Source organism: Trichomycterus rosablanca, chromosome 9, assembly GCF_030014385.1.
Source record: "Trichomycterus rosablanca isolate fTriRos1 chromosome 9, fTriRos1.hap1, whole genome shotgun sequence".
Taxonomy (NCBI): Eukaryota; Metazoa; Chordata; class Actinopteri; order Siluriformes; family Trichomycteridae; genus Trichomycterus; species Trichomycterus rosablanca.
This window is the reverse complement of record NC_085996.1, coordinates 4632022-4652056: the sequence shown is the minus strand read 5'-3', so window position 1 is coordinate 4652056 and position 20035 is coordinate 4632022. Positions and strand designations below refer to the sequence as shown.

Below are 20035 nucleotides of genomic sequence, written 5' to 3'. Positions count from 1 at the left end.
AAAAACTAATAATAATAATAACTAATAATACAAATTTATATTGCACAATTATATACCTTAATAAATATGAACTTTGTCTTAGATTTAATAAACAGTTTTGCACTGTTCAGACGTAGTGTAGTGGACTGTACCATCTCTAATACATGGTACAATCTATTATTGTAGTTTTTACGTAAAATCATAAAGTCTGGTAATAACCACTATTTCTTACATTCAAACATTCAACTTTGTTTAAAATATATAAATAAATGCATATATAAATACGTAATGTCACACAACCATAAGCAATAATTGGTACGTTCCACTTATACCGAACAGGAGCGGCAACAGACAAAGGCTGTATTCTAAACTGCGTTCTAGTGCACTAAATATGTGCCCTAGGTAGGCTGCAAAGTAACTGTTCTTACGTTTACTATGTAGTACACGAGAAGTGCAACAGTGAGGGGTTTGGGATACAGCTGTAACATGGCTGAAACGCTGGTCAGTGTGAGCCGTGTGGCTAACAAAATGTGAATAAACAATGGAGTTTGATCATTTTGTACACATTTGTGGAAACGAACTCTTTTGCGAGATTATAAATTTGAATTTAAGCCAGTTTCTGGTATGTTACTATTGATAAACAATGTTTAATTTGTCTGTTTATTCACAACAAGCTAGCTAAGTTAACTAGGCTGTGTTGGGTTAACTAGTAGGTTGGTTGATATGAAGCATTGTACTATTTCAACCAGAGTTGTTTAGATTTTGAGGTGTTTTATTCTGTCTTGGAATAGAATACCATTCATTCCTTCAGCATTTGTGTTAAAGTGTTAGAAAAGCTTCATTTTGTTATTACTGACTGATTACATGTGGGTAAACCTTTGCTCAATGCCTTATATGTCACACAGCATTGTAGGTGTGAAAGCTCTCAGTTTTGAGGATGACCTCCATCATCAAGCTCACAGCCGTGTCCGGCGCTCAGGAGGAGTCCGCCCTATGCTACCTGTTACAGGTGGATGAATTCCGCTTCCTCCTGGACTGCGGCTGGGATGAGAACTTTTCCATGGACATCATTGATGCAATGAAAAGGTATCATACACTGACCACTTTGTTAGGGAATTCATCTGCTTTAAAAACGGCCTTATTTATTTCCACAAGGAGCTGGAAACATTTCTTGAGAATTGTAAACATCACTATTGATAGTCCAGCTTGTTTGAAGCATATTTCACATAATTTCTTTAAGTTCTGCAGTATTTGTAGAGGCACAAACAGTGTTATACGGAATAAAAACAGTGTATTCTGGGCGTTGTGCAATGCTGTCATAAGAGCTGGATGTTTTGTCAGGGTTCTTAAGTATCTCCAATATTTAAGTGCACTTTTTTTCGTGTCTTTTTTTCAGATTTTGTTTTCCAACACAGCATTTTGCGAATTGTGAATAGACCTCATTGGCTTGCAGTCGATTTTAGAATTCAGTATAAGGTCTCATAGATGCTTTTTGCCCTCCCAGTCAGTATTTAAATCTTGCCACAAGCACCTGAAACCATCATGCCGACCTGACATGCTGCCAAAGTTCACAAAGAGCTATATTGCATATGGAGAGACGCACTATGCCTTCCTGATCGTCCACCACTAGTGCGTACAGGGCCCTTAACCCCCAAATGCTTAGGTTATATTCAGTTACAGCTGTAAGTAGCTTCAGTTAAAAGCATTTACTAAATGCATTAATATAAATAAACGTAAATAACAACGATCAGTGTTTGCATACTCTATGTATTTGATACTGATCCCTGTGTGAAGTCTTATTTACGGACCTCCTCTGTCAGGGATGGGATCTGCAGCAGTAGAGGAGACACTACCTGGGAACTGGATATGACTAGATTCGGACAAAAGGGAAAATGCATATAAATAAAATAAAAGAAGCCTGTTTTTGTTCTTTATTGCAGGTACGTTCATCAGGTAGACGCAGTGCTTCTCTCCCACCCCGACCCGCTTCACCTCGGGGCTTTACCCTACGCCGTTGGCAAACTGGGCCTCAACTGTACCATCTACGCCACCATCCCCGTGTACAAAATGGGTCAGATGTTCATGTACGATCTCTATCAGGTACGAACGCAGAAGTGTGTGTGTGTGTTTGAGTGGACAAATGGAATATTAATCGGAATGAAGCTAATCTGATCTGTTTTTTTTCTTGATGTGTGATGTCGGATTCTCACAGTCTCGCCACAACACGGAGGATTTCACCCTGTTCACTCTGGATGACGTGGACTCGGCTTTCGACAAGATTCAGCAGCTGAAATACTCACAGATTGTGAACCTGAAAGGTAGAAGCATCTTTTAATCTGACCTAATCGAATCCTCTCTACTGAGGGAGCTGTTTAGGTGGGTAATAGGGAGCAGGGCGGGTCACCAGGTTTTCAGAGTCAGACAGACCCCATGTGCACCCTGTTTGCTCTAATCACTCACACTTTAAAGCAGGTCCATCTAGGGCATGTCTTTGGGAGTGGAAGAACATGCAAACCAGGACCCTTGTTACTCCACAGCGCCCCCTCTCCTATACACACCTCTTCTTTCATTTCCCCAACAGGCAAAGGGCACGGCTTGTCCATCACCCCTCTCCCGGCAGGTCACATGATCGGCAGCACCATCTGGAAGATCGTTAAAGACGGAGAGGAGGAGATCATCTACGCCGTGGACTTCAACCACAAGCGAGAGATGTGAGTAGACCAGAAGTGATGTTTGACTTGACCCGCCGTATGATGTTTGACCCGGCGTGACTCTCTCGATTCCCTTGCAGTCATCTGAACGGCTGTTCCCTGGAGGCGATCAGCCGGCCCTCTCTGCTCATCACCGACTCCTTTAACGCCTCGTACGTTCAGCCACGGCGGAAACAGCGCGACGAGCAGCTCCTCAGTAAGTCGGACAGTCCCTGAAAGTCCCTCGTTATCATGTGCTCGTTAACAAAATAGACACAGGCTGGTCCTGGCGGATTGAACTTTTCGAGGCGTGTTGTTGTTTCGGAGACAAAAGTGCTGTAAGTTATACGTTAATATGTGGTAGGTAGAGCTTATAAATAATCAGTGAAGGTATGTAGGAGATTGGTGTCCTAATAAAGGGCTCAGTAAGTGTATATTACAATTTTGCAAGGGGCCACAATAGAAACCGGGGCTGGAGCAATATGCTGGACTCAATTCCACTCAATACTTATTTTATTTCGTTAAAAAAAGCCGTAAATTGTAGTTGAGTTCTGATAAGCTGTTACTGGTAAGAGTCGATGTTACAATCAGGCAATGAAAATGAGAAGTGTGTTACCTGTTAATGCGTCCATGGTCCCGTGGAGCTGCATATATTTTAGTCTCATGTAAAATAATGAGGTTGTTTTTGACACTTAAACACTGAAAATAACACAAATATAATATAAACACACTGAAATACTATTACTAACTGTTAAAAATACAATACAAATACAATTAAGTGATTCTCACCATTTCTCAGAAGCTGGAGCTGTAACACAAGTTTAAAAGTGAAACAGGGAGGAGAATCCAGATAAACACAGATACACGTGGAGCTGTAACCCTGGATCTGATGCTTATTCCCCTCTAATCCAAACCATTACTGGCAGGCTGGTTGGGGATAGCCAAAGTGCCAGATGTGGCCGGGGGGTCACACGATGCCCACGTGTGATGTGCACCTTTATTTGGACTTCCTGAGAAAGAATAAAGCGATAAATATTTAATTATGATCATAATAATAACAACAATGACACTTGAAAACATTTGAATAAACAAATGAATGTTTTTCCAGCTAACGTGATGGAGACGCTGCGTAACGACGGGAACGTGCTGATCTCCGTGGATACCGCAGGACGCGTGCTGGAACTCGCTCAACTGCTGGATCAGATCTGGAGGACCAAGGATGCGGGACTGGGCGTCTACTCGCTCGCCCTGCTCAACAACGTCAGCTACAACGTGGTGGAGTTCTCCAAGTCGCAGGTAATCGTGGACAGAGATGTCGGGACCAAACCCCAACTGTTAGATTTTGGTTGTACGTAGGGTGCTGGGGACAAAATCCTGATTGGTTCAGCACTTTTCCACCACAAAATATAAACATCCTGATTGGTTCAGCACTTTTCTAGTACAAAATCACAAATTCTCAGTCTGACAAGTTGGTGCCGTTCTGGTCCTATTATCTTACTGGTCTGGAACCAGTAAACCTGTAGTGAACGAGAACATCCACATACAAGTAGTAAAGCTAGTTTGCAGGAACTGGTACCAGCTCCAGCACCGGTAGAGATATGAGAACCAGCCCATGAACCATCAGTAATATATTCTCTGCCCTCACATTGTCCATGCCTGAGGGAGGGAAGTATGTAAGAGTTAATGGCTAGCAATCGTGTGCATCTCAGCGGTAATGGTCTTCATCAGTCTTCTCAGACGAGGCTTTCTTTTCTCCTAGGTGGAGTGGATGAGCGACAAGCTGATGCGATGCTTCGAAGACAAGCGGAACAACCCCTTCCAGTTCCGCCACCTCTCCCTGTGCCACAGTCTGCAGGATCTGGCTCGAGTGCCCAGTCCGAAAGTGGTGCTGTGCAGCCAGCCCGATCTGGAGTCGGGTTTCTCGCGCGAGCTGTTCATCCAGTGGTGCCAGGACTCCAGAAACTCCATCATTCTGACGTACCGCACCACGCCGGGCACGCTGGCTCGCTATCTCATCGACCACCCGGGAGAGAAGATGATCGATCTGGAGGTTAACTACTGTGTTTGTTTCTGTTCTGGGTTATAAAGGGCGAAGTAGCGTAAATGTCATGTCCAGACTGTCGTGGCGCTCGTGTCTCTTAGTTCATTTGGTTTACAATCAGCGTCTGGGTTTTTCATTTCCAGATCAGAAAAAGGATCAAGCTGACGGGCCAGGAGCTGGAGGAGTATCTGGAGAAGGAGAAGATCAAAAAGGAGACGGCTAGAAAAATCGAACAAGCCAAAGAGTAAGCCTACAGTTGCTGTGTTTGCCAGGCAGTGCGGGTTTACTCAGAAAAGTTTGTACAGACAGACAGCAGGGGGCGCTGAGGTGGAGCGGTGATACAATGCACGTATAATCCTACCAACAGATCTCAAGTTTGGGAGGTCGAATCCTAGGCGGTGCGTCCAAACAGGCCCAGTTGGCCGTGCCTGATGGAGGGGTCAACTGGGCTTGATTTCCGCTGTACAATCGCGACCCCTGCTGTCTGGTTGAGGTCACCGCGCTAGAGGTGAAGTATTCGCAGAGAGGGGGGTCTAGCATCTTATTTGAAGCGTCATTTGTGACCTTCTAGACCCTCGGGTGGGTCGCGAGCTGAATAAAATGGGTCGCAGAGAAAAATAATAAGAATTTAATTCAAACTTGTACGCGAGCGCCCCCTTCTGGAGGCTTTGTGTTACGTGTATTGCTTGTGGGTAGCCTGAAACCCGCTCAAGGAGACAGCCCTCACCCGTGAGCCCGTGTAATGACGGTGTTCGTTCGCTGGTTCCTCAGGGTGGACGTGGACTCCAGCGACGAGAGCGACATGGAGGACGACCTGGAGCAGAGCACGCACGCCGTGAGGACCAAACACCACGACCTGATGATGAAGGGCGAAGGGGGGCGCAAGGGAGGATTCTTCAAACAGGCCAAGAAGTCCTACCCCATGTTCCCCTCCCACGAGGAGAGGATCAAGTGGGACGAGTACGGAGAGATCATCAGGTCAGCTACTGAGGTTTATGTGAGTTTTGTTACGGTGGGGTGGAGAAAATTGGATTTCCTTCTTTTGCATTGGGCCAGTTTGGATATACTCACGTCCCCCGTGTGCGCGTGCCATGTGTTTTGTTTTTTTTGCTCTCTATTTATTGATGCATTTTTTTCCCTTTTCCTCCAGATTTAGCGTAGTCGATCTGTCTCCCGCTGCTGGGGGATCCCTGATTGCGTTCGAGGAGGGTATATTACCGCCCTCTGACGCGTACACAGTCCTAGCGGACCCCTTTTAGACCTGTAGCTAAAACTAAACTGCAACGTTACAAATATATTTTAGAGCTAGGGATATTCCGCTAGCACAACAGCGCCGAGATTGTGAACTCCTCGTTTCGAAACTCGCCGTTGCCGCCTGTTGGCTGGGCGCCATCTGGCGGGCGTAATCGGCAGTGACCGGAATATGTGTGGCGGGGTCTTCAAACGCTGTGTAAGGACCCTGATTGGTGGATAGAGGCGCCTGTGCAGAGTGCATGGGTGGAGAAGGGCTGCACCCGGGTCGGAGGAGGCCTAGCAGACCCCTTTTAGACCCCCTATATGCACTAATTAGGGTCCTGCCACAGCGTTTGAAGTCTCCACACACTTAGTCCGGTCAGTTCCTCACATTTGTGTCTGCTGCAGGCACTGCCAACCGCTCCTGATAGATGGCGCCCGGCCGACCGGTAGGAGAGTCGAAAATCTCTGCGCTGGTGTGCTAGCGGAACGTCCCGCTGCACCACCTGGGCGCCCAGCAGAGCTTTAATGCTGCGTTCATACCGGCTGATACAGTACGTGGCAGAGCATGCATACCGTCACGCTATATTCTCTATATTTCTCCACCACTTGTGCTAGACAGTAGGGGTCACTGTTGCAACCGAATACAGAGTCTGATAGAGTGAGTGTCCTGTAGTGGATCGCTTGAGGTCCTAAATCTTCTGGTAGACGATCCTGGTTGTGCTGTCGAAGTGTTCGAACCGTGTTCTGATCCTGCGATGGTCCTCAGGGCTGAGGAGTTCCTGGTTCCCGAGCTGCAGGCCACCGAGGAGGAGAAGAATAAGCTGGAGCTGGGTCTGGCTAACGGAGACGAGCGCATGGACCAGGACCTCTCCGTCATCCCGACTAAGTGCACGTCCAGTACGGAGACGCTGGAGATCAGGTCGGTGTTTACACAGCACACACCAGGGATTAGATAAGTGCCGTGTGAGGTGTCGCTCTTTTGCTGCTAGTTTAGTTTAGCACTGAAGTCTGGAGACCAGTGCTGAGATCGGAAGGTCTCGAGTTCGAATCTCAGCTCTGCTGTTTATTAAGTTATTTATATAGATACACGGTCAGCTGGTGTCTGTATGTGGAGGGGCATTGGCTAAAGCAGGGCCTGCACGGACGGCATGTGACACCCCCCCCACCCCTCCTTGATCAGAGTGGGTGCGGCAGCATTGAGAGAGAGAGAGAGATTCCAATTGGCAACCACTGGATTGGGTAAAAAGAGGGAGAGAACGCTAGACGCAAGACTGAGACGGTTTCTGTCCGCAGGGCTCGGGTGGCGTACATAGACTACGAGGGCCGCTCGGACGGAGACTCCATCAAGAAGATCATAAACCAGATGAAGCCCAGGCAGCTGATCATCGTACACGGGCCCCCGGAGACCAGTCAGGACCTGGCCGATTCCTGCAAGGCCTTCAGTGGCAAAGACATCAAGGTGTACACCCCCAAGCTGCAGGAGACGGTGGACGCTACCAGCGAAACGCACATCTACCAGGTAGCCAAACCCGTAGCTAAAACTAAACTGCAACGTTACAAATGTATTTTAGGGCTAGGGATATTCCACTAGCGCAACGGCGCCGAGATTCTGAATTCCTCGGTTCGAAACTCAGCATCGCCACCGGTCAGCTGGGCGCCATCTAGCGGGCATAATAAGCAGTGACCGGAATCTTCAAAAGCCGTGTAAGGACCCTGATTGGCAGATAGAGGCGCCTGTGCAGAGTGCATGGGTGGAAAAGTGTTCCGCTAAGGGCTGCGCCCAGGTCGGAGGAGGCGTGAGCAGCAATATACCCACCTCACCTACAGTCAGGGATCCACCAGCAGCGGAAGACAGATTGATTACGCTAAATTGGGAGAAAATGGGTGAAAAAATGCATTTTATTTAGACAGTACCAGTCAAAAGTTTGGACACACTTTCTCATTCCTGGGGTTTTTCAAGATTTTTTTTTTATTTTCAACATTGTAGATTAATAATGAAGACGTCCAAACTATTAAGGAACACGTATGGAATTATGTAGTAAACAAAAAAGTGTTAAACAAACCAGAATATGTTTTATATTTTATATTCTTTAAAGGTTGCTCTGATGGCAGCTTTGCACACTTTTTGGCATTTTCTCAATCAGCTTCATGAGGTGCCACCTGGAACCTTTTCAATTAATGTTTGTGCCTCGTCTAGAGTTAATTTCTGGAATTTCTTGCTTTTTTAATGTGTTTGAGAGCATCAGTTGTGCTGTGCAGAGGTAGAGTTGGTAAAATATAAAACATATTCTGGTTTGTTTAACATTTTTTTGTTCACTACATAATTCCATATGTGTTCCTTCATAGTTTGGACGTCTTCAGTATTAATCTACAATGTAGAAAATAAAAATAATCAAGAAAAACCACTGAAGAGAAGGTGTATCCAAACTTTTGACTGGTACTGTGTATAAGTATATAAAATGTACCGTTAGGACACACATAAAGACCTGAGGAACTTAGGACTAAGACTGAATCATTATGGTCAGACGACTAGCTTGAAGTATGTTCCCAACAGCCGTGGTCACAAACTACGACAGGTTGCTGGGCGGCCAAGACTCGCTATTACCAGTACGGACCAAAAGACGTTTCTGTAGCTCAAATTGCAGATCATTTTAATCCTGGTGATGAAGTGAATGTGTCGCAACGTACAGCGACCCTCTCAGAAACCAGTCAGTGGGTCGGCGGAAGCCATGCGTGCATCGTTTACCCTGTGGAAGAGACCCACAAGGATGCAGTGTAGGATGATCCACCTCAGACACACAGAAGTTAAATGTCCTGGTAGCAGATAGGCGTGTGGTCCTAATGCTTTTGCGCACTCATGTGTGTGCATATGTCACGGTTCATATTTACCCTACCGATTTGTACATAATGCGCCTTAAGTACGACACTTTGCGTTTCCATGGTAACTGTTCTTATATCCTGCTGCTCTGATGTTTTAATGACCGCTCCTCTGACCCCCTCTCACGTACAGGTGAGACTGAAGGACTCTCTGGTCAGCTCCCTGCAGCTCTGTAAAGCCAAGGACACGGAGCTGGCCTGGATCGACGGCGTGCTGGACATGCGTGTGGTGAAGGTGGACACGGGCGTGCAGCCGGAGGACGGCGGCGCCCGGGAAGACGCCGAAAACGCCGAGGCTCCCATGGACGTCAGTACCGATCTGGCGGTGGAGCCCAGCGTCATAGCGACGCAGCGGGCCATGCAGACGCTGTTCGGCGAGGACGAGAAGGAAATATCGGACGAGAGCGACGTCATTCCCACGCTGGAGCCGCTGCCCCAGACTGAGGTGAGAGCAGGGACGATGGGAAAGTTAGTCGTATCCGATTCCCTAGTTGTATCTTCCACGCTGACTGAGGAGAGCCGCAGACTATTGCGCACACCCCTTCTGACCGCTACAGCTGTCATCTCTCAGGCGCCTCGACCAGCCAGCAGAGGGCGCAGTTGCAGCATCAACGAGGAACCTTTAGACACAGCCAGACAAGCTCATGGTCAGGTGTCCAGATACCTTTGGCCATATAGCAAATGTGGTGCAGAGACAAGTCCAGTAGCCGTTCCAAAAATATTGACACGTTTGAGCCTAGGCTGGCACATCAGGTGGAGTGAGTGCAGTAAAACAGAACAATAGAAATTTGGGCACTAGGGTGCCACAGCGTTCCTCAGACCTCAGGCTCTCAAGTTCTGATCTCAACTGTGCTATCGGCCGGCCAGGCGTCCACCGTTTACAGTTAGGTGTGTATTAGGAAGCGATGGGGGTGTGTGGGCTTGTGTCTGGAGTGGCATGTGATGGTCGGCGGCTCTCCTCAGTCAGGGCGGAGGAGGTTACTATATATAATAAAGATCTGGTTCCGAACACCTTGGTTCGAATCTCGGCTCTGCTACCGGTCATCTGGGCACCATCTAGCGGCCACAATCGGCAGCGCCTGCAGCAAACAAAATTGGCCATCAAGTCTGCTGGGTGGGATGATGGGACTAACTGTGTGGGGTCTTCAAGTGCAGAAGTGGATGAGCCTCATGTGCGAATCCACCAAGGCACGGGAGAAAAAGAAGGGGTCGAGGGACTGCGCACAAGTCGGAGGGGGCATGGAGCGGGCGAATATACCCTTTTCAAACACAATCGGGGATCCACAGCTGCGGAAGACGCTAAATTGGGAGAAGAGGGGGAAAATGCATAAATAAATAGAAAGAAAGAACAATGTTAGAAAGCTTGGAAAGGAACTTTAATATGAATGAATGAGTGCGGCGCCCCTGGAGCAGAGAGGGTTAGGGGCCTTGCTCCAGGGCCCAACAGTGGCTGGGATTCGATCTCTCAACCTTTCAGTTAATAGCCCAAAGCTCTACCCACTAGGCTACCACTGTCACTTGGACAGTGTGTGTGTGTGTGTGTGACACACGCGAGACAGATTATATATACAGTGCCTTGCAAAAGTATTCAGCCCCCTTGAACTTTTCAACCTTTTGCCACATTTCAGGCTTTAAACATAGAGATATGAAATTGTAATTTTTTGTGAAGAATCAATAACAAGTGCGACACAATTGTGAAGTGGAACGAAATTTATTGGATATTTTAAACTTTTTTTAGAAATAAAAACCTGAAAAGTGGGGCGTGCAATATTATTCGGCCCCTTTACTTTCAGTGCAGCAAACTCACTCCAGAAGTTCAGTGAGGATCTCTGAATGATCCAATGTTGACCTAAATGACTGATGGTGATAAATAGAATCCACCTGTGTGTAATCAAGTCTCCGTATAAATGCACCTGCTCTGTGACAGTCTCAGAGTTCTGTTTAAAGCGCAGAGAGCATCATGAAGACCAAGGAACACACCAGGCAGGTCCGAGATACTGTTGTGGAGAAGTTTAAAGCCGGATTTGGATACAAAAAGATTTCCCAAGCTTTAAACATCTCAAGGAGCACTGTGCAAGCGATCATATTGAAATGGAAGGAGTATCAGACCACTGCAAATCTACAAAGACCCGGCCGTCCCTCTAAACTTTCAGCTCAAACAAGGAGAAGACTGATCAGAGATGCAGCCAAGAGGCCCATGATCACTCTGAATGAACTGCAGAGATCTACAGCTGAGGTGGGAGAATCTGTCCATAGGACACAATCAGTCGTACACTGCACAAATCTGGCCTTTATGGAAGAGTGGCAAGAAGAAAGCCATTTCTCAAAGATATCTATAAAAAGTCACCTGGGAGACACACCAAACATGTGGAAGAAGGTGCTCTGGTCAGATGAAACCAAAATCGAACTTTTTGGCCACAACGCAAAACGTTATGTTTGGCATAAAAGCAACACAGCTCATCACCCTGAACACACCATCCCCACTGTCAAACATGGTGGTGGCAGCATCATGGTTTGGGCCTGCTTTTCTTCAGCAGGGACAGGGAAGATGGTTAAAATTGATGGGAAGATGGATGGAGCCAAATACAGGACCATTCTGGAAGAAAACCTGTTGCAGTCTGCAAAAGACCTGAGACTGGGACGGTGATTTATCTTCCAACAAGACAATGATCCAAAACATAAAGCAAAATCTACAATGGAATGGTTCACAAATAAACGTATCCAGGTGTTAGAATGGCCAAGTCAAAGTCCAGACCTGAATCCCATCGAGAATCTGTGGAAAGAGCTGAAAATTGCTGTTCACAAACGCTCTCCATCCAACCTCACTGAGCTCGAACTGTTTTGCAAGGAAGAATGGGCAAAAATTTCAGTATCTCGATGTGCAAAACTGATAGAGACATACCCCAAGCGACTTGCAGCTGTAATCGCAGCAAAAGGTGGCGCTACAAAGTATTAATGCAAGGGGGCTGAATAATATTGCATGCCCCACTTTTCAGTTTTTTATTTCTAAAAAAAGTTTAAAATATCCAATAAATTTCGTTCCACTTCACGATTGTGTCCCACTTGTTGTTGATTCTTCACAAAAAATTACAATTTCATATCTTTATGTTTAAAGCCTGAAATGTGGCAAAAGGTTGAAAAGTTCAAGGGGGCTGAATACTTTTGCAAGGCACTGTATATATATATAGCTAGCTCCTCAGTTTACAATGATATTGGAGTGGGGGTGGGGGGGGGTAGAAGGGCAGTTTTTATTTAATTTAACAATGGCACTAAAGGTTTGTGTGTGTGTGTGCTCCCTTAGGCTCCGGGTCACCAGGCCGTGTTCATCAATGAGCCGCGACTGTCGGACTTCAAGCAGGTTCTGCTGCGGGAGGGGATCCAGGCCGAGTTCGTGGGCGGAGTGCTCGTCTGTAATAACATGGTGGCCGTGCGCAGGGTAAGCATTAGGGATTTAACGATACGCTCTACTTCAGGACCTCGTTCATCTACAGCCTCTTCATTTCCCTCTCTTGCAGACGGAGGCCGGGCGGGTCGGGCTGGAGGGCTGCATGTGTGAGGACTACTTCAGGATTCGGGAGCTGCTCTATCAGCAGTACGCGGTGGTGTAGCGCATCCTCCTGCGATTCGAACGCCTCTCGAAATCCTTTATTTTTGTATTTTTGGTCTTTATTTTTACCACGCTGTGGGTCCTGCGCTGAACTCTGGACTCCTGTTGACTTATTTGCTGTTCTGATCAGCGAGAAAAGACTGATGATGACGGATTCTTCTTTTGTTTTTTAGTTAGATTTTTTGTTCTTTCTCGTCTGGTATAAAAAAACAAAAACAAAGAAATGACATTTGGAACTGGTGTGTGTGTGTCTGTGTGTGTTTTTGTTCTGTGTACAGAAACGGATGAGATATTAGGTGAGCGAGGGAAAGTGTGTGTATTTAGTTACGGGGGTGGGCTCGCTGTAAAAGCCAGATGGAGCCGACTCCACTGGCGTACACGTGTTTGCTCTGATTGGCTATGTACACACACTGTGCACGTTTACATCGTTTAGCAGATGCTGTTATTCCAAGCGACTTATACCATGCGAGAAATTGGTGGGTTAGGGGTTTTACTCAGGGGTCCAACAGTGGCTGCTTAGCAGTGGTGAGGCTTGAGCCAGTGACCTCACAAGTTTACATGGACGTTGCTTGGCTAGTCCGAGGGTGGAAATTCCAGAGGGGATTCGTCATGACTGCTGCTATTGCGACCTCTGCTGGCTGATCTAAAAACGTGTGTCATTCTGGCTGATCAAGTATACACCGATCAGCCATAACATTAAAACCACCTCCTTGTTTCTACACTCACTGTCCATTTTATCAGCTCCACTAACCATATAGAAGCACTTTGTAGTTCTACAATTACTGACTGTAGTCCATCTGTTTCTCTACATACTGTTTTAACCTGCTTTCATGCTGTTCTTCAATGGTCAGGACCCCCACAGGACCACCACAGAGCAGGTATTATTTAGGTGGTGGATGATTCTCAGCACTGCAGTGACACTGACATGGTGCTGGTGTGTTAGTGTGTGTTGTGCTGGTATGAGTGGGTCGTGTCCACTCTATTAGACACTCCTACCTAGTCGCTCCACCTTGTAGATGTAAAGTCAGAGACGATCGCTCATCTATTGCTGCTGTTTGAGTCGGTCATCTTCTAGACCTTCATCAGTGGTCACAGGACGCTGCCCACGGGGCGCTGTTGGCTGGGTATTTTTGTGGTTGGTGGACTATTCTCAGTCCAGCAGTGACAGTGAGGTGTTTAAAACCTCCAGCAGCGCTGCTGTGTCTGATCCACTCATACCAGCACAACACACACTAACACACCACCACCATGTCTGTGTCACTGCAGTGCTGAGAATGATCCACCACCTAAATAATACCTGCTCTGTGGTGGTCCTGTGGGGGTCCTGACCATTGAAGAACAGGGTGAATGGGGGTAACAAAGCATGCAGAGAAACAGATGGACTACAGTCAGTAATTGTAGAACTACAAAGTGCTTCTATATGGTAAGTGGAGCTGAAAAATGGACAGTGAGTGTAGAAACAAGGTGGTTTTAATGTTATGGGGTCTGAATACTTTCTGAATCCAGCGTATCTCACATACAGGGCAGATCGAGCGGAACATAAAAAGCCATCATGTGGAGATCTGTACGGAGGAGAGAACCCGAAGTTCCTGTGTTTGAGCCTGGGGAGATTTCCGTTACTCCTCGACGCGTTCACGATATGGTTTTGCACTTCAGAAGCATTCAAACGTAAAAGCTTTTTTATAATCCACAGTTTTATTCCTCCCTTCCTCACACTCACCGCCCCGGAGACGTTTAGATCAGAACGATGCCCGATCCGTGCCCGCGCGCAGGCTCTCATTTCGAGAATTGACCGGGAACGGACCAGAAAGTGTCCATCAGCTAATCCTCTTAGCCTCCGTAATGCTGACTGCAGAGACGGCGCTTTAATGGACGGGCCAGCTGTAGGCACGGAGCCCAGAGAGAGCGCGGACGAGGCTAAAGCGTAGATGGAGAGGTCAAACGCTCTGACCCCGGCGTGCCGATTATTATATAGAGACGCCTGTTATGCAACAGTTAGATTCCAGTTGTGGATTATTCTTAGTTTATGGACGGTTTCTGTACAGGACGTTCCTCCATAGCACTGATCAGCCATAACATTAAAACCACCTTCTCATTTCTACACTCACTGTCCATTTTATCAGCTCCACTTACCATATAGAAGCACTTTGTAGTTCTACAATTACTGACTGTAGTCCATCTGTTTCTCTGCATGCTTTGTTACCCCCTTTCATGCTGTTCTTCAATGGTCAGGACCCCCCACAGAGCAGGTATTATTTAGGTGGTGGATGATTCTCAGCACTGCAGTGACACTGACATGGTGGTGGTGTGTTAGTGTTTGTTGTGCTGGTATGAGTGGAGTTTTTAAACACCTCACTGTCACTGCTGGACTGAGAATCGTCCAACAACCAAAAATATCCATCCGACAGCGCCCCGTGGGCAGCGTCCTGTGACCACTGATGAAGGTCTAGAAGATGAGTGACTCAAACAGCAGCAATAGATGAGCGATCGTCTCTGACTTTACATCTACAAGGTGGACCGACTAGGTAGGAGTGTCTAATAGAGTGGACAGTGAGTGGACACGGTATTTAAAACCTCCAGCAGCACTGCTGTGTCTGATCCACTCATACCAGCACAACACACACTAACACACCACCACCATGTCAGTCACTGCAGTGCTGAGGATGATCCACCACCTAAATAATACCTGCTCTGTGGTGGTCCTGTGGGGGTCCTGACCATTAAAGAACAGCATGAAAGGGGCTAATAAAGCATGCAGAGAAACAGATGGACTACAGTCAGTAGTTGTAGAACTACAAAGTGCTTCTATATGGTAAGTGGAGCTGATAAAATGGACAGTGAGTGGTGTAGAAACAAGGAGGTGGTTTTAATGTTATGGCTGATCGGTGTATGTCCAAAAGTATGTAAACACCCCAGTTTGGCGTAAAGGAGCTGTAGCAATAGCCTGCACAATGCCCTGACTTTAACTCTTTTGGGATGAATTGGAACACTGACTGTGAGCCAAGCTTTGCTATTTTAAGATACCCTTGAAAATCTGGTAAACGCCTTTCCAAAAGAGTGGATCCTGTTATAGATGCAAGGCTGGGGACTCCATATTATTGGGAATGGAATGTCCACATACTTTTGTTCGCACTTTTTATCTGCTGTCTGGTTTTTTGGAATACACGTGCTGTTTGTCACAGTCGCTGCCTCATTCGTCCCGGCAGGACGCCCATCCTGTGAGACGGGAGAATCCTGTTCACCAGCATCTTGTCTCTCAGCGGGAGAAGTGGGTATGACGTGACCACCCGCCGCTCTTACACACACAGTGAGAGCTGAGCGGGCGAGTACGGGAGGGAAGCGGCTACGCTTTAGAGCCGTGTGCAGAGGTCACGTCGTTATTACAGAGCTGAGTTAACGGAGCGCTTCTGTCAAAATAAAATCAAAAACCATTGTTAAACTTTTAATTGCTTTTTCTGTTCAATAAAACCTTAATAACATTCTTACTAATGAGAACGATTCAGTGACATTCAATTACACACACACACACACACACACACACACGGGCATAAAGTGGTGGTCATGGTGTGACCTGACTCCAGTGATGGTAAAGGTTAAAGCTCTGATTCATACAGATGCTGACTTAGATAGACCAAGGGATGGATGGATGGATAAATGGATGGGTGGGAGGGTAGGTGAATGAAAAAATGGATAAATGGATGGGTGGATGGATGGGTTAATGAATAAACTAATAGTTGGATGGATGGATTGGTGGGTGAATGAAAGGATGGATGGATGTTTGGATAGATGGATTGTTGGGTTTATGGATGGATAAACAGATGGATAAATGGGTGCATGGGTAAATGAAAGAAAGGATGGATGGATGTTTGGATAGATGGATTGTTGGGTTTATGGATGGATAAACAGATGGATAAATGGGTGCATGGGTAAATGAAAGAATGGATGGATGGATGGATGGGTGAATGGAAATGAAAGGAGAGATGGATGGGTGGATGGATGGTTGAATGGATGGTTGAATATATTGATAGTTGGGCGGATGGATGGATGGATGGGTGGGTGGGAAAGTGGGCGGATGAATGGATGGATGGATGGATGGGTGAATGGAAATGAAAGGAGAGATGGATGGGTGGATGGATGGTTGAATATATTGATAGTTGGGCGGATGAATGGATGGATGGATGGGTGGGTGGGAAAGTGGGCGGATGAATGGATGGATGGATGACTGGATAGATTTGGGCGAATGGAAGGATGGATGGATGGATAAATGGATGGATGAATGGATGGATGGGTGGGAGGGTGGGTGGATGAATGGATGGATGGGTGGGTGGGAGGGTGGATGAATGGATGGATGGATGGATAAATTGATAGTTGGATGTATGAATGATGGATAAATCAATAGTTGGATGGATGGATGGATGGATGGATGGATGGATGAAAGGATGGTTGGTGGATAAATAAGAGAGATTCCTATGTAAACTGCTTTTTGTCTGCATGCTGATTTCACCCAAAAGAATACCAGTAGGTGGACTGGCTCCTTTGAATTGCCTCTATGTACGAGCGATTAAGTGGATGGGTGAGAGTATGTGATGCTCTGGGGTAAAGTACTGCCCCCTTCAGGGTGTTCTCCTGCCCTGCCTCCAGTGTTCCCAGGTGACACCTAACATGCCAAAGCCCCGATGAAGTGAGTACAGCTAATGAATGAATGAATGAATGAACGTATTATTATATAACAGGATAAACAGTGATGGACGGTTTGGCTTCTATCACCTCGCCCACACGCACGCTGGCAGGACGGTCGGTCCCCTGAGATAAGCTGAATTTACTCCTTGCGTCAGCGTCAGCCAGATAAAAGATTCCTTCTGATGTGTGAGCAGCGTGGCATTGTGTGTGTGAAGCAGAAACGAGGGTGGCAGGTGGGCGGTTGTGTGGGGGGTAAACAGCGGCACTGGGCGTGTGCCAACACTCCTCTCGACCGGGGATTGACCATGAAAGCCTACGTCGATTCCGTTTGCTTTTGAAACGGGATCCAAAAACATGCAGTCAGGCCAATCGGAGCTACTAAAGAACCTCTGTGTGTGTATGTGTGTGTGTGTGTGTGTTTGTGTGTGTGTGTGTTTGTGTGTGTGTGTATATATGTGTGTGTGTGTTTGTGTGTGTATATATGTGTGTGTGTGTTTGTGTGTGTGTTTGTGTGTGTGTGTGTATATATACAGTGTATCACAAAAGTGAGTACACCCCTCACATTTCTGCAGATATTTAAGTATATCTTTTCATGGGACAACACTGACAAAATGACACTTTGACACAATGAAAAGTAGTCTGTGTGCAGCTTATATAACAGTGTAAATTTATTCTTCCCTCAAAATAACTCAATATACAGCCATTAATGTCTAAACCACCGGCAACAAAAGTGAGTACACCCCTAAGAGACTACACCCCTAAATGTCCAAATTGAGCACTGCTTGTCATTTTCCCTCCAAAATGTCATGTGACTCGTTAGTGTTACTAGGTCTCAGGTGTTCAATTTAGTAGTACAGCTCTCACACTCTCTCATACTGGTCACTGAAAGTTCCAACATGGCACCTCATGGCAAAGAACTCTCTGAGGATCTTAAAAGACGAATTGTTGCGCTACATGAAGATGGCCAAGGCTACAAGAAGATTGCCAACACCCTGAAACTGAGCTGCAGCACAGTGGCCAAGATCATCCAGCGTTTTAAAAGAGCAGGGTCCACTCAGAACAGACCTCGCGTTGGTCGTCCAAAGAAGCTGAGTGCACGTGCTCAGCGTCACATCCAACTGCTGTCTTTGAAAGATAGGCGCAGGAGTGCTGTCAGCATTGCTGCAGAGATTGAAAAGGTGGGGGGTAAGCCTGTCAGTGCTCAGACCATACGCCGCACACTACATCAAATTGGTCTGCATGGCTGTCACCCCAGAAGGAAGCCTCTTCTGAAGTCTCTACACGAGAAAGCCCGCAAACAGTTTGCTGAAGACATGTCAACAAAGGACATGGATTACTGGAACCATGTCCTATGGTCTGATGAGACCAAGATTAATTTGTTTGGTTCAGATGGTCTCAAACATGTGTGGTGGCAATCAGGTGAAGAGTACAAAGATAAGTGTGTCATACCTACAGTCAAGCATGGTGGTGGGAATGCCATGGTCTGGGGCTGCATGAGTGCAGCAGGTGTTGGGGAGTTACCTTTCATTGAGGGACACATGAACTCCAATATGTACTGTGAAATACTGAAGCAGAGCATGATCCCCTCCCTCCGGAAACTGGGTCGCAGGGCAGTGTTCCAGCATGATAATGACCCCAAACACACCTCTAAGACGACCACTGCTTTATTGAAGAGGCTGAGGGTAAAGGTGATGGACTGGCCAAGCATGTCTCCAGACCTAAACCCAATAGAACATCTTTGGGACATCCTCAAGCGGAAGGTGGAGGAGTGCAAAGTCTCGAATATCCGCCAGCTCCGTGATGTCGTCATGGAGGAGTGGAAAAGCATTCCAGTGGCAACCTGTGAAGCTCTGGTAAACTCCATGCCCAGGAGAGTTAAGGCAGTTCTGGGAAATAATGGTGGCCACACAAAATATTGACACTTCAGGAACTTTCACTAAGGGGTGTACTCACTTTTGTTGCCGGTGGTTTAGACATTAATGGCTGTATATTGAGTTATTTTGAGGGAAGAATAAATTTACACTGTTATATAAGCTGCACACAGACTACTTTTCATTGTGTCAAAGTGTCATTTTGTCAGTGTTGTCCCATGAAAAGATATACTTAAATATCTGCAGAAATGTGAGGGGTGTACTCACTTTTGTGATACACTGTATATGTGTGTGTGTTTGTGTGTGTGTGTGTGTTTGTGTGTGTGTATATGTGTGTGTGTATATGTGTGTGTGTGTTTGTGTGTGTGTGTATGTGTGTGTGTGTATATGTGTGTGTGTGTGTGTGTTTGCCCTTTGATGAAGTGTCAGCCTCAGGGTATTTCCAACCTTTCTCCTGGCGCATTGTACCCTCTGTTATTCTGAATAAGAGGAAAACAGAAAATGTATGAATGCTGATACCACACAGCTCCAAATATGTGGGTTTGGTCCTCACCTCCAGTTAGATAGATAAATAGATAGATAGACATAGATAGACAGACAGATAGACAGACAGACAGACAGACAGACAGACAGGCAGATAGATAGATAGATAGATAGACAGACAGACAGACAGACAGACAGATAGATAGATAGCTAGATAGACAGACAGACAGACAGATAGACAAACAGAGCCAGATAGACAGACGAACAGACAGACAGATATATAGATCGACAGACAGACACAGACAGACAGACAGACATACAGATAGATAGATAGATAGATAGATAGACAGACATACAGATAGACAGACAGGCAGACAGACAGGCAGACAGGCAGACAGACATACAGACAGGCAGGCAGACAGAAAGACAGACAGATAGACAGACAGACAGATAGACATACAGACAGACATACAGACAGACATACAGACAGGCAGGCAGACAGACAGACAGGCAGGCAGTTAGACAGACAGACAGACAGACATACAGACAGGCAGACAGGCAGACAGGCAGA

General features: G+C 46.5%; 1 protein-coding gene across 1 annotated transcript; it reads left to right on the top strand.

Moving 5' to 3' along the window:
* Positions 1-463: 463 nt before the first annotated feature.
* cpsf2 (cleavage and polyadenylation specific factor 2) lies at positions 464-12670 on the top strand. Its single transcript, XM_063001700.1, has 15 exons — positions 464-601; positions 885-1065; positions 1920-2079; positions 2192-2297; positions 2561-2690; positions 2771-2886; positions 3778-3965; positions 4429-4719; positions 4854-4954; positions 5482-5688; positions 6713-6865; positions 7240-7465; positions 8957-9268; positions 12125-12259; positions 12339-12670. Exons 2-15 carry the CDS (start codon positions 917-919, stop codon positions 12429-12431), a joined length of 2367 nt encoding a protein of 788 aa, XP_062857770.1. The 5' UTR covers positions 464-601; positions 885-916; the 3' UTR covers positions 12432-12670.
* Positions 12671-20035: the final 7365 nt, after the last annotated feature.